At 40.1% G+C, this 14,757-nt stretch overlaps 1 protein-coding gene and 1 long non-coding RNA gene across 17 annotated transcripts; one reads left to right on the top strand and one right to left on the bottom strand.

Moving 5' to 3' along the window:
• Window positions 1–1,260: 1,260 nt before the first annotated feature.
• LOC129811674 (tetratricopeptide repeat protein 8-like) lies at window positions 1,261–6,378 on the top strand. 6 transcript variants are annotated; one of them, XM_055863169.1, is made up of 14 exons: window positions 1,262–1,514; window positions 1,973–2,002; window positions 2,202–2,322; window positions 2,539–2,602; window positions 2,785–3,034; window positions 3,172–3,216; window positions 3,327–3,412; window positions 3,517–3,604; window positions 3,865–3,975; window positions 4,219–4,358; window positions 4,531–4,705; window positions 4,902–5,036; window positions 5,316–5,399; window positions 5,534–6,378. In XM_055863169.1, the coding sequence occupies exons 1-14, from the start codon at window positions 1,401–1,403 to the stop codon at window positions 5,648–5,650; spliced, it is 1,560 nt and encodes a 519-aa protein (XP_055719144.1). In that variant the 5' UTR covers window positions 1,262–1,400; the 3' UTR covers window positions 5,651–6,378. The 6 variants fall into 6 exon arrangements, with proteins under 6 accessions (XP_055719148.1, XP_055719144.1, XP_055719146.1 ...); XM_055863170.1 differs by having other exon boundaries at window positions 1,264–1,514; window positions 4,902–5,024; XM_055863171.1 differs by lacking the exon at window positions 1,973–2,002 and having other exon boundaries at window positions 1,263–1,514.
• Window positions 6,379–14,704, bottom strand: LOC129811675 (uncharacterized). Of its 11 annotated transcripts, none has more exons than XR_008752925.1 (6): window positions 12,397–14,704; window positions 10,140–10,279; window positions 9,925–9,967; window positions 7,029–7,433; window positions 6,667–6,890; window positions 6,379–6,528 (listed from the first exon to the last, which is right to left on the bottom strand). It is a non-coding gene; the product is annotated as an uncharacterized LOC129811675 (long non-coding RNA). The 11 variants fall into 11 exon arrangements; XR_008752926.1 differs by having other exon boundaries at window positions 6,667–7,252; window positions 7,391–7,433; XR_008752924.1 differs by having other exon boundaries at window positions 6,667–7,433.
• Between the last annotated feature and the right edge of the window lie 53 nt (window positions 14,705–14,757).

Here is a 14,757-nt window from a genome sequence, read left to right as displayed (position 1 = left end):
GTCAGGATGAGCCTGCAGGAAGGGTACCACATGAGGGAGGAGAATGTCTTCCCTGTAACGCACAGCGTTGAGATTGCCTACGAATCCAACCATTACCCCTGGTGAGACAAACCCGCTACTCGTCAGTGAAGAGCACTTTTTGCCAGTCCTGTCTGGTCCAGCGATGGTGGGTTTGTGGCCATAGGCGACGTTGTTGCCGGTAATGTCTGGTGAGGACCTGCCATACAACAGGCCTACAGTCCAGCCTCTCTTTTGTGCATTCCTGGTGTAACTTGGGCAGTTATTATTGCCATCCTGTACCTGTCCTGCATGTGTGATGTTCGGATGTACCGATCCTGTGCAGGTGTTGTTACATGTGGTCTGCCACTGCGAGGACGATCAGCTGTCCGTCCTGTCTCCCTGTAGCGCTGTCTTAGGCATCTCACAGTAAGGACATTGCAATTTATTTCCCTGACCACATCTGCAGTCCTCATGCCTCCTTGCAGCATGCCTAATGCACGTTCACGCAGATGAGCAGGGACCCTGGGCATCTTTCTTTTGGTGTTTTTCAGAGTCAGTGGAAAGGCCTCTTTAGTGTCCTAAGTTTTCATAACTGTGATCTTCATTGCCTACTGTCTGTAAGCTGTTAGTGTCTTAACAACCGTTCCACAGGTGCATGTCCATTAATTGTTTATGGTTCAGTGATTTAAACACTTTACAATGAAGATCTGTGAAGTTATTTGGATTTTTACGAATTATCTTTGAAAGACTGGGTCCTGAAAAAGGGATGTTTCTTTTTTTGCTGAGTTTAGTTACAAAGTAGCTAAAAAGTAGTAAGTAGTTGAATAGTTGCTAATTAGCTAAAGTTGTCCATGATGAGATTTGAACTCACAACCTTCTGTTATACGTCCACCCGACCAACCACCCTGCCTTAAGTAACCATCTGTCTTATATAACCATACCAAACGTAACATATCATAGTAGTTAAAGCATCCCAGATATACGTGTACTATGTTACATCTAGTCTATGAGACCAAGCTGAGTGCATACCCCTTGAAAACAAAGACAGGCAGTACACAAAAGTTATTGAGTAATCACACTGATCTTGCTTCACTTCAAACAATAATATTGTTCTCACGGTAAATGCCGAATAAATCAATGCAGCATTGGGTGAGTGCACCGGGTGGGCGGAGTAATAAATGGAATGGTAATGGGTGGAATGGTAATAAAAATTGCACACGCCCGCCCGGCGTGCCGAGGGGGCTCAATCAAGTGCACCTACAAGAGGACCTCCCCTATCCTCTGTTGCCGCGAGTGACAGGACGCTTGCTGCTCAAGCAACAAGCTTAGCGTTGATAGCTAAGCTCTAAAAACGTACCTACCTCTTAAATTATTTTAGCACCACTGACAAATAAGACGAAATGGAGGTGCCGATGGATCCCTTGTTTCTTGCATTAAGCTACTTTAGAAGACGGAAGTTCCAACCATGTTCTGATATTTGTTCGAAGATATTAGAGGACAGTCCATACGACCAGGTTAGAAATAGCTAAACTAGTATTTTAGCCCTGCTAGCCAGCTCCAGCCATGAATCCAATTTAGCTAATGGTAATAACTATCAGTAGCATGCTTACAAAGTATTCTTTGACGTTTTCTGAATCATTGCCTATTCCTCATTACTGTATTGCCAGAGATACTCTGCCATTGTTTGCTAGCTATCTGTTGTTTTGTTAGCACATTGTTAGCTAGCTAGCTATTGTTGGCATAAAAAACAAGAACTTGTTAGCTAGAGGGCGATCATCATATCTGGCAAATTTTGACCTTATTGTGACCCACTTTCGATTTTCACTATCACTATTTAATCTCACCTTTAGTTAATCTAGCTACTCTTAACTCCAATTGTCTTGAAATGTGCTTGCTATAGCCTAGCATAATTTTTGGATCAAATCTGTCTTCACCTCTTATCTCATCATTTCACTCACTGCTGTCTTAAAAGGAACCTGACTCCTCATCACATATTTCTGAGGTAACCTCTTCCTGCTGTGCTACTTTTTTTCTGTGTCTCTTTACATGACAGGACATGTTGAAGTACAAGTAGAACGGGTAGAGAAATTAATTAAATATTACAGTAGCACATCGGTGTTGGAGTTCCCTACCTTGTAACATCATAGTAAACATAATTTTCACATTGTATAATCAAGTCTACTACCTTTGCTCTTGGGCAGGCTGCATGGAGTCTGAAGACCCGTGCTCTGACAGAGATGGTGTACATTGATGAGGTGGAGGTGGACCAAGAGGGGATCGCTGAGATGATGCTGGATGAAAGCTCCATTGCCCAGGTTGCTCGTAAGTCTGAACTCTAAACTTTCCCAGAGGGACACGAGTTCTTCCTGGGCAGGAAAAACTCCTGACCATGACTATAGTCATCTGCAGAACAGCCTACTGAGCCTAGCAGCTCAGAAAATCAATATCAATAATATATTACTATTCTGAATCAGTTCTGGTAAAATCTCTCAAATGTTCCCAGCTCTTTGAGTGTACTGTAATGAAGCTGTCTTTCAGGCCCTGGGACATCACTGAGGCGTCCTGAAACAAGCCATGGAGGTGGACCTACTCCAGCTATCAGGTATGTGACCTTTTATATTTACAACTATCTTGTATACGTTAGGTAAGTATTCCAAGCATTTCCCCTACTGGAATTGTGTTATTACTGTTACAATATTTCTGACAATGAGTCGTGAGGAGCATTATGTACCCTGGGAAAGCATCAGGTTAGTTCTGAACTGAGCTTTTTTATCCTGAATCTAGGCCCATGACCCAATCGGGACGACCAATCACAGGGTTTGTGAGGCCCAGTACCCAGTCTGGCAGACCAGGGACAATGGAACAGGCCATTAAGACCCCGCGCACGGCACACACTGCCCGCCCTGTCACTAGTGCATCTGGGAGATTTGTCCGGCTGGGAACAGCCTCCATGTTAACCAATCCTGAGGGGCCATTTATAAATTTGTCAAGACTCAACTTGGCTAAATATGCCCAGAAGCCCAATTTATCCAAGGTAAGACTGATTTAACTAATGCACTGTAAGGCAAGGAACAATGTCTCTCAGAAAATACGTGTCGTAAATGTATTTATTGTGGTTATTCGCCTTCAATACGTGTAATGACCGTTCTGTTGTTTTTTTCCTGCCCTCAGACCTTGTTTGAGTACATCTTCCATCATGAAAATGATGTAAAAAATGTGAGTTATAAATACAGATATACAGTATGTCTTTGGCTTTTCATGCAGTTTTTGTTTGTAAGTTTCGGTCTACAACGATTTGTACCTCCACTGTCATGTTTTGTGAACAGGCTTTAGACCTGGCTGCTCTGGCCACTGAGAATGCTCAGTTCAAAGACTGGTGGTGGAAAGTCCAGCTGGGGAAGTGCTACTACAGGTAAAGCTTTAGCTGATTACTTAGATCTCAAACAACTGTTAGTATACAATGCATACTATACTACCACTACAGCTCTACTACATTGTAACTGTTTGTATTAACAGACTTGGTTTACACCGGGAATCAGAAAAACAGTTCAGATCTGCTCTCAATCATCAGGAGGTGGTGGACACATACCTCTATCTGGCCAAGGTAACAACATACAACTTACGATGTCCCTAACACTCTTTAACACTGTAAATACTGTGTAACTACACTGTATACAGTATAGATTAACCCTCACACAAGGCTTCTCTGTAGCAGATAAAACCTGGTGGTGTGTCACTCAATGAAAAGTTGTTTCTATTTGTTCAAATAGGTTTATGTTTTTTATATCAACCTACTGACCCATTTGTCTTCATTAGTACACAAATGACAAAAATACTTATTGTTCTGTTATGCCACTAAAACAGGTGTATCAGCGGCTTGATCAACCTATAACTGCACTGAACCTCTTCAAGCAAGGTCTGGACCACTTCCCTGGGGAGGTCACTCTCTTAACAGGAATTGCTCGCATTCACGAGGCACGTAATATAATTCCTTTGTTGTTTGTTTGTAAAGCGTTCTCTTGCTTAAAGAAACCACAGGTTGAAATCATGTCAAATGTGTAACCTGAAACGAGCAGCTGATTGCCTAGGAATTTAGAGCCTAATTGTTTTGCAGCTCTAGTAGCTATTGAATTACTCTACTGTAAAATGAGAGAACAGATGCAGGTTGATCAGGAGGTCCACAATCAGTCTTTATAGTTATCTGTGTCTCTCTCACAGGAGATGAATAACATCACCTCGGCCACAGAGTACTACAAAGATGTCCTGAAGCAGGACAACACTCACGTTGAGGCAATCGCCTGCATAGGCAGCAATCACTTCTACACGGACCAGCCTGAGATCGCCTTGCGCTTTTACCGGTTAGTCACACACGCGCACACACACACCACCACCTTCAAATCCCTCATCTAACTCTGATTAGTATGTGTATGCCTGTGTGATTTAATAATTTTGACAATTTCAGTGGATACACATGCCTTGCATGGTTGCATTATTTTAGAGTTGTCTTTTCCCTCTAACCCTCCCCTGTAGACGGCTGCTGCAGATGGGGGTATATAATTGCCAGCTGTACAACAACCTGGGATTGTGCTGCTTTTATGCCCAGCAGTATGATATGACCCTGTCCTCCTTCGAGAGGGCTCTGGCCCTGGTGGCCAATGATGAGGAGCAGGCGGACGTCTGGTACAACATTGGACACGTGGCCGTGGTGGGTTAGTGTTAACTTAGCACACACAGATGTTAGTTACTGCATCAAGTTACTCTACAGCACCCTCTTCTGTATGCCAACTGGTTTCTTTTGGACAGGATCCACATCTGGCTGAGTGCTTTGAACAAATGGCATGCTATCACTTATTCTTTGCAGTTTTGTTTATGTTACTTGCATCTTATGTTTCTCTCCACAGGGAATAGGAGACCTGACTCTGGCATCCCAGTGTTTTAAACTGGCCTTGGCCTTCAACAACGACCATGCTGAGGCCTATAATAACCTGGCTGTGCTGGAGCTACGCAAGGGACACATTGAGCAGGTGAATGAACTGGTGTGTCTAGATCTTCAAATATATCATTTTGATCAAATGTTAGTTCTTATAAGAGTATTGAGTATGAATCTGTTTTAAATTATATGCTTTCTTTCCAACTGAAAGAAACTTCTTCTAGGCTTGCTCTTCTGAAGTATTATGCCAAGTGGTTCTTTTCCATATGATACAACACATTATTTAAAGTCTTTAGTGTACTGCTTATGATGTTTTTGGTGTTGAGTCTAATTCAGAATGGTTGTTTTTGTTTTGATGTACTCTTTTATATGATTTTTTTCACAGTCCAAAGCTTTCCTCCAGACCGCTGCATCAATTGCCCCTCACATGTATGAGCCACACTTTAACTACTCCACTCTGTCAGACAAGGTAACTAGACACTTCATCTGCACTTTTATTTCAATTTCAATAAAAACACATTGCTATGCCTGTTATAAAACAGACTGTTTTTAGTCATGAGTGATTATATTAATTGATATGCTGTTGTCTTCTGCTGTGTCCAGATTGGAGATCTGCAGAGTAGCTACATGGCAGCCCAGAGGTCAGAGGATGCCTTCCCTGAGCATGTAGATACCCAGCAGATCCTGAAACATCTGCGCCAGCACTTTGCTGTGCTGTGACCTACTGACCGACACACCTGACTTGACAGTCCAAACTTCCTGTGTGATAACTTACTTAGTTGTTGTAGAGAGCTGCTATTGAACAGTGACTGGCCTCCTCATGTTCTGGTTAGACATCATCACAATCTACAGAAGAACATTCTGCTGTTAGATGATGGTGACAATACACAGGCTAAATGATACAAAGGGCAATTTGGCTTGGGCAACTCACTGCACAGACATTATTATAAAACAGTCATTTAAAACTGCCTGGCCCAATGCAGGTCTTATTAGTTGTATTTGAAGTGTTTTATTTGCAGCCAAGATTGGTTTTGGCATTTGTTTTTCTCTTCAACTGTTGGTTCACATACATGTGTAATAGTATTTAAGGTACTTTTAAGCACCGATAGTGAATGTACATAATAAAGTATGAACATGGAAGAAACACATATTTACTATAGTACATAGCAGTATAAATATATATTTTTTATAGTGTATTCAGATGTATTTTGGTATTAACATTACTCTTGTCATAATTTGTAGTCTGTCTTGTTTGTAAGGAATAAACTATATAAACATGTTTTTTTTTTTAAAGATGCAGAACAAATTAAGTTGTGTTTAACTTTACAGTATGACAATTTCTTTTATCAGATAAAATGTTATGTACAACTTTAGTTACATTTGATTCCAATGCTTATTATTTTGAATGTATGTATTTACTTATTGAAATAATAGAAATTTGACAGTAATTTCTAAGATTTCCTTGATTTTATTTCACATATCCATTTCAATGGATGTTTACACAGCATCATTCCAGGACTTCATGGGATATATTTTGGGATGGATGGCCGCACAGTCCTCCATTCCAAAGTGGTCTTTGGGCTGTCTCATGCCAGTACCTTTAAACCAAATTAAATGTTACTTAATTTACATTCTGGTCTTATCCTGAATGATAATGGTACAGTGGAAACATTTAACCAAGTACCGCTTGACATGTTGGTCTACACAAATACATAGAAGATCATGCATGATTATACCTGTCCATTCCAAAGTGGTCTTTGGGCTGTCTCATGCCAGTACCTTTAAACCAAATTAAATGTTACTTAATTGACATTCTGGTCTTATCCTGAATGATAATGGTACAGTGGAAACATTTAACCAAGTACCGCTTGACATGTTGGTCTACACAAATACATAGAAGATCATGCATGATTATACCTGTCCATTCCAAAGTGGTCTTTGGGCTGTCTCATGCCAGTACCTTTAAACCAAATTAAATGTTACTTAATTGACATTCTGGTCTTATCCTGAATGATAATGGTACAGTGGAAACATTTAACCAAGTACCGCTTGACATGTTGGTCTACACAAATACATAGAAGATCATGCATGATTATACCTGTCCATTCCAAAGTGGTCTTTGGGCTGTCTCATGCCAGTACCTTTAAACCAAATTAAATGTTACTTAATTGACATTCTGGTCTTATCCTGAATGATAATGGTACAGTGGAAACATTTAACCAAGTACCGCTTGACATGTTGGTCTACACAAATACATAGAAGATCATGCATGATTATACCTGTCCATTCCAAAGTGGTCTTTGGGCTGTCTCATGCCAGTACCTTTAAACCAAATTAAATGTTACTTAATTGACATTCTGGTCTTATCCTGAATGATAATGGTACAGTGGAAACATTTAACCAAGTACCGCTTGACATGTTGGTCTACACAAATACATAGAAGATCATGCATGATTATACCTGTCCATTCCAAAGTGGTCTTTGGGCTGTCTCATGCCAGTACCTTTAAACCAAATTAAATGTTACTTAATTGACATTCTGGTCTTATCCTGAATGATAATGGTACAGTGGAAACATTTAACCAAGTACAGCTTTACATGTTGGTCTACACAAATACATAGAAGATCATGCATGATTATACCTGTCCATTCCAAAGTGGTCTTTGGGCTGTCTCATGCCAGTACCTTTAAACCAAATTAAATGTTACTTAATTGACATTCTGGTCTTATCCTGAATGATAATGGTACAGTGGAAACATTTAACCAAGTACCGCTTGACATGTTGGTCTACACAAATACATAGAAGATCATGCATGATTATACCTGTCCATTCCAAAGTGGTCTTTGGGCTGTCTCATGCCAGTACCTTTAAACCAAATTAAATGTTACTTAATTGACATTCTGGTCTTATCCTGAATGATAATGGTACAGTGGAAACATTTAACCAAGTACCGCTTGACATGTTGGTCTACACAAATACATAGAAGATCATGCATGATTATACCTGTCCATTCCAAAGTGGTCTTTGGGCTGTCTCATGCCAGTACCTTTAAACCAAATTAAATGTTACTTAATTGACATTCTGGTCTTATCCTGAATGATAATGGTACAGTGGAAACATTTAACCAAGTACCGCTTGACATGTTGGTCTACACAAATACATAGAAGATCATGCATGATTATACCTGTCCATTCCAAAGTGGTCTTTGGGCTGTCTCATGCCAGTACCTTTAAACCAAATTAAATGTTACTTAATTGACATTCTGGTCTTATCCTGAATGATAATGGTACAGTGGAAACATTTAACCAAGTACCGCTTGACATGTTGGTCTACACAAATACATAGAAGATCATGCATGATTATACCTGTCCATTCCAAAGTGGTCTTTGGGCTGTCTCATGCCAGTACCTTTAAACCAAATTAAATGTTACTTAATTGACATTCTGGTCTTATCCTGAATGATAATGGTACAGTGGAAACATTTAACCAAGTACCGCTTGACATGTTGGTCTACACAAATACATAGAAGATCATGCATGATTATACCTGTCCATTCCAAAGTGGTCTTTGGGCTGTCTCATGCCAGTACCTTTAAACCAAATTAAATGTTACTTAATTGACATTCTGGTCTTATCCTGAATGATAATGGTACAGTGGAAACATTTAACCAAGTACCGCTTGACATGTTGGTCTACACAAATACATAGAAGATCATGCATGATTATACCTGTCCATTCCAAAGTGGTCTTTGGGCTGTCTCATGCCAGTACCTTTAAACCAAATTAAATGTTACTTAATTGACATTCTGGTCTTATCCTGAATGATAATGGTACAGTGGAAACATTTAACCAAGTACCGCTTGACATGTTGGTCTACACAAATACATAGAAGATCATGCATGATTATACCTGTCCATTCCAAAGTGGTCTTTGGGCTGTCTCATGCCAGTACCTTTAAACCAAATTAAATGTTACTTAATTGACATTCTGGTCTTATCCTGAATGATAATGGTACAGTGGAAACATTTAACCAAGTACCGCTTGACATGTTGGTCTACACAAATACATAGAAGATCATGCATGATTATACCTGTCCATTCCAAAGTGGTCTTTGGGCTGTCTCATGCCAGTACCTTTAAACCAAATTAAATGTTACTTAATTGACATTCTGGTCTTATCCTGAATGATAATGGTACAGTGGAAACATTTAACCAAGTACCGCTTGACATGTTGGTCTACACAAATACATAGAAGATCATGCATGATTATACCTGTCCATTCCAAAGTGGTCTTTGGGCTGTCTCATGCCAGTACCTTTAAACCAAATTAAATGTTACTTAATTGACATTCTGGTCTTATCCTGAATGATAATGGTACAGTGGAAACATTTAACCAAGTACCGCTTGACATGTTGGTCTACACAAATACATAGAAGATCATGCATGATTATACCTGTCCATTCCAAAGTGGTCTTTGGGCTGTCTCATGCCAGTACCTTTAAACCAAATTAAATGTTACTTAATTGACATTCTGGTCTTATCCTGAATGATAATGGTACAGTGGAAACATTTAACCAAGTACCGCTTGACATGTTGGTCTACACAAATACATAGAAGATCATGCATGATTATACCTGTCCATTCCAAAGTGGTCTTTGGGCTGTCTCATGCCAGTACCTTTAAACCAAATTAAATGTTACTTAATTGACATTCTGGTCTTATCCTGAATGATAATGGTACAGTGGAAACATTTAACCAAGTACCGCTTGACATGTTGGTCTACACAAATACATAGAAGATCATGCATGATTATACCTGTCCATTCCAAAGTGGTCTTTGGGCTGTCTCATGCCAGTACCTTTAAACCAAATTAAATGTTACTTAATTGACATTCTGGTCTTATCCTGAATGATAATGGTACAGTGGAAACATTTAACCAAGTACCGCTTGACATGTTGGTCTACACAAATTCATAGAAGATCATGCATGATTATACCTGTCCATTCCAAAGTGGTCTTTGGGCTGTCTCATGCCAGTACCTTTAAACCAAATTAAATGTTACTTAATTGACATTCTGGTCTTATCCTGAATGATAATGGTACAGTGGAAACATTTAACCAAGTACCGCTTGACATGTTGGTCTACACAAATACATAGAAGATCATGCATGATTATACCTGTATCCAGTCCAATGACTTGTGCAGCTCTTACCCCTGAGTCAGCTCAGTCCTGTTAACCCATGTCCAGGTGCCCTCTGTATCCTCTTCCTCCTTCAGTCCTATCCATAACCCTTTCATGTGCATGGGTTTGGTGTTAAACTGCACTTTGTGTATCATCTTACTTATGAACGCCTGATCAAACAAACACAAGCCAGGAAAGAAGGTGAATGAATCATTGATAACTATGGCTTTTGGACAATCTTTCTCTTGTACGGTGCTCTCAAACCATTACAATGTAGAGGGGCCTACTCCATGGAGTGGGGTCAATTACAGCGTTCTACAAAGACACATTGCATAGAACTTATGAAAATGATAGAAAGTTCTTCTTCTATGTTGCCCTGGTATGTACAGTTGAAAGATCATCAAACAGCCAGTCATGAAGCAAATAATTGCCCAATATGGCACTGCATTTATAGAGGCTAAACAAAAAATAGTGAATAACCATGAATTGGCAGTACCAGTCACACGTTTGGACATACCTACTCATTCAAGGGGTTTTCTTTATTTTTACTATTTTCTACATTGTAGAATAATAGTGAAAACATCAAAACTATGAAATAACACATATGGAATTGTGTAGTAACAAAACAAAGTGTTAAAACAAATCAAAATATATTTTTGAGATTCTTCAAAGTAGCCACCCTTTGCCTTGATGACAGGTTTGCACACTCTTGGCATTCTCTCAACCAGCTTCATGAGGTAGTCACCTTGAATGCATTTCAATTAACTGGCGTGCCTTGTTAAAAGTTAATTTGTGGAATTTTTTTCCTTCTTAACGCAATTGAGCTAATCAGTTGTGTTGTGACAAGGTAGGGGTGGTATACAGAAGATAGCCCTATTTGGTAAAAGACCAAGTCCATATTATGGCAATAACAGCTCAAATAAGCAAAGAGAAATAATATTCCATCATTACTTTAAAACATGAAGGTCAGTCAATCCGGACAATTTTAAGAAAGTTTCTTCAAGTGCAGTTGCAAAAACCATCAAGCGCTATGATGAAACTGGCTCTCATGAGGACCGCCACAGGAAAGGAAGACCCAGAGTTACCTCTGCTAAATAGAATAAGTTCATTAGAGTTACCAGCCTCAGATATCGGCAATTAACTGCACCTCAGATTGCACCTCACAGTGTTCAAGTAACAGACACATCTTAACATGAACTGTTCAGAGGAGACTGCGTGAATTATGCCTTCATGGTCGAATGCTGCAAAGAAACCACTACTAAAGGACACCAATAATAAGAAGAGACTTGCTTGTGCCAAGAAACATGAGCAATGGACATTAGACCGGTGGAAATCTGTCCTTTGATCTGATTTTTGGTTCCAACCCCCGTGTCTTTGTGAGAGGAGGAGGTGGTTCCCACCATGAAGCATGGAGGAAGTGTGATGGTGTGGGGGTGCTTTGCTGGTGACACTGTCAGTGATTTATTTAGAATTCAAGGCACACTTAACCAGCATGGCTACCACAGCATTCTGCAGTGATATGCCATCCCATCTGGTTTGCGCTTAGTGGGACTATTATTTGTTTTTCATCAGGACAATGACCCAAAACACACCTCCAGGCTGTGTAAGGGCTATCTGACAAAGAAGGAGAGTGATGGAGTGCTGCATCAGATGACCTGGCCTCCACAATCACCTGACCACAAGCCAATTGAGATGGTTTGGGATGAGTTGGAATGCAGAGTGAAGGAAAAGCAGCCAACAAGTGCTCAGCATATGTGGGAACTCCTTCAAGACTGTTGGAAAAGCATTCCTGGTGACTACCTCATGTTGCTAGTTGAGAGAATGCAAAGCTGTCATCAAGGCAAAGGGTGGCTACTTTGAAGAATCTCAAATCACTTTTTTGTTTACTACATGATTCCATTTGTCAAGAAAATCCCTTGAATTAGTAGGTGTATCCAAACTGTTGACTGGTACTGTACTTTTGGTAGAAACATTTTAATTTGCAATGTAGTGGCTTTACACCGACCACCACTGATACACAGAGCGAGAGAGAGAGAGAGAGAGAGAGAGAGAGAGAAAGAGAGAGAGAGAGAAAGAGAGAGGGAGGGATGCAGAAACAAGCTGTTGAACTTGGTTGGTTAAATTATGAATAATGCCAGTTTGGAACTGTACTCACTTCTACAATGAACAAAATATGACAATAAACATCACGCTTCCAGATACAGCAACACTTCAACCCCCACCTGTCAACCTCTCTCTTATGCTCACCTTGTCCTTCACCTGTTTTAAATGATGGCCCATGGCTTACCTGCTTCTCCCAGCTATCTACCAGAACCAGGTCAGCTCCATGACTTAAACAGTCTTTTCTCGCCTCTCCCCAGCTTCTAGGCTCAATGGTGACAGAAATTGCAAAGTAGTAACACATTGAGTTTAGCAGATCACATCTTGGCAAACATAGGACAGAGCTTTCCTCTGTGAAGACAATGTTTGTTTGTTTACTAGTCAATAGATCAAATCCTAATTAGGGTGTCTCACACAAAGTTATCTCACCAAGTGAAGATTTGTGGGACTGCGGTTGTGTCTTCACCTTGCGAAGGCTCTTAATCTGCTTCTGAAAGTTATCGTTGCTGGTTGTCTGTTGCCTGAATTCTATCTCTTGTTGGTGAAGGCTATTGAGTACTCTGTGTAATTTTCTCTGGGCCTACTCTTTAGAATGAATCACATTTTGTGCACTGGCAGCACCATTGAGGCCATCTCCATTTTGAAGTAGTCCATTTTCTTCTTTTACTACTTTGGTGAGTTGGCAAACAAACTGAAAGGGTGCACACTGCCACCTAGATGATAGACGAATTTGGAGGGGCTTTCATGTGGATTTTTCCAGTCATATTTGGTAGATACTACCTTCCTACTTGGTTATGAACGCAGCATAAATTTAGTCTAATGATGAATTCATAACTGAGTGGAAAGGTGGTATTTATCACATTCAGGGGTTAAAGTAGATTTAATTTCTTACCGGTACTGGACACCCAAGTGCATGCACACATTTTTTTTATACTACAAAAAATACAGGGTAGCCTACTCTGTTGACAATAACAAACAGATCAATAAAAACAATGTTGTCTGATCAATGTATAATTGGCCTACGAAAAGTGGAGACACAAATACAATATGAAGTCCATCTAACCTGGAAGAGGAAATTATTATTGTGGCATTGACCCAATGACAAAGACAGTGAATATGCACACTCACCGGGGATATGGCCGAAGTTCTCCGCTGGTACCCATACTGTTCCCTCAATTAAGTTAATAATTTTGAAAACTAAAAGACAGATTGGAATCTTTTCATTGTAATATCTTAGCCATTTGCTTTCCAAACAGTTTTCCCGCGATTGTGTTTTTAAATTTTGCAATATGCCTGGCTGGGTCTCTGCTTTTCACTGACAGTCGCAACTCAACAATCATCTATTATTTGGTATTTGCAGCTCGCATAGCCCACAGCCCTTCCGACTGTGGGCTATGCGATTTTTAAAAAAATCTTTGTTTGTTTATGAAGCTAATGATCCTCTGTGGCCAAATCATGCTTTCTGGTACAGTAGTCTATTTTTATGATTTCTTTTATCTATAGACAGGAGTAAGCCAATTAGGCTATATACTTTTGGCAATTTAATTACATTTACTTTAGGGAATGCTTCCCTTAGCCTTATGGACACGCGGCCTATGCCTTTTAATGTGGCATAAACACAACCAGTCAATATATTTGTATCTGATTGTCAAACAATCACTTAACAAATGCGCTCCTGTAGGCCCCCCGCGCACATTCGTCCACTCAAAAAGTAATATCAGCACCCAAACCCCAACAGTGCACTGATGAATGGAAAGACATATCTGTTACAAAAAACCTACGTGTATTGTAATAACATTCTATGATTGTCATTAGGCCTACACTTGTAGCCTGAATTGATGCATCCTCTGTTGTCCACGCGCTCATCTCCGCCTTGTCCGCGAGCGTCTCAGCCAATATCTCGCCTCGTCAAAATATAAGTGCTCTCCTCAAACCACAACACAATTTGGTGCGTACACCACCACCTGGTTTCGAGTCATTTCGCACATTTTTAATGGGCCTGAAATGCCGTAATGTTAAATAATGGTGCAGCCCATAGATTTTTGGGCATGTTGTGAAAGGCTCACGTTTTACTGGGACCGCGTACCCCCACTATTTATTTTGCTGGGACGCCATACAGGACCGTCCTGCCTTCATTTCCCCCATTACCATATTATGAACGCAGCATAACTAATTTGAGTGTTTCCGGGTACTAGCCTATGTCAAAGAGAGCATATTATATTGTCAAGATAGTCAACTATCCGCTCTGACGATTGAAATACATGTTCGCAAAGGCGGACGGCAGGCGGAAGGGGGCGAGCTCAAGGCGAACATTCTAGCCAATGAGAGTGGAAATACGTGTGTGTACAACAGAGACAACACCGATATAAAATATATTTTTATCAAGGTTACCGGATGGCACGTGTGTCCACTTATATCAGTACATTTGTCACAGCCTAAACATTACGAAACTTATATTCGATCAAATAAAACTCACGTAGTAAATTAGCAATTACATTTTTTGTTGAAGAAATTCGACACTCTCATAGACTTCCATTCAAAAAATCTC

The sequence above is a fragment of the Salvelinus fontinalis genome, chromosome 15 (genome assembly GCF_029448725.1).
Source record: "Salvelinus fontinalis isolate EN_2023a chromosome 15, ASM2944872v1, whole genome shotgun sequence".
Taxonomy (NCBI): Eukaryota; Metazoa; Chordata; class Actinopteri; order Salmoniformes; family Salmonidae; genus Salvelinus; species Salvelinus fontinalis.
This window is presented reverse-complemented; position numbering and strand designations above follow the sequence as displayed.

What these genes read in the sequence shown, in the direction of transcription:
- LOC129811674 (XM_055863169.1), top strand. Translation starts at nt 1,401, where the DNA reads ATGGAGGTGCCGATGGATCCCTTGTTTCTTGCATTAAGCTACTTTAGA. An exon ending in CCTCATCACATATTTCTGAG is followed by an intron (nt 2,003 to 2,201) that starts GTAACCTCTTCC and finishes GCTCTTGGGCAG; the next exon opens with GCTGCATGGAGTCTGAAGAC. An exon ending in CTGGGGAAGTGCTACTACAG is followed by an intron (nt 3,413 to 3,516) that starts GTAAAGCTTTAG and finishes TTGTATTAACAG; the next exon opens with ACTTGGTTTACACCGGGAAT.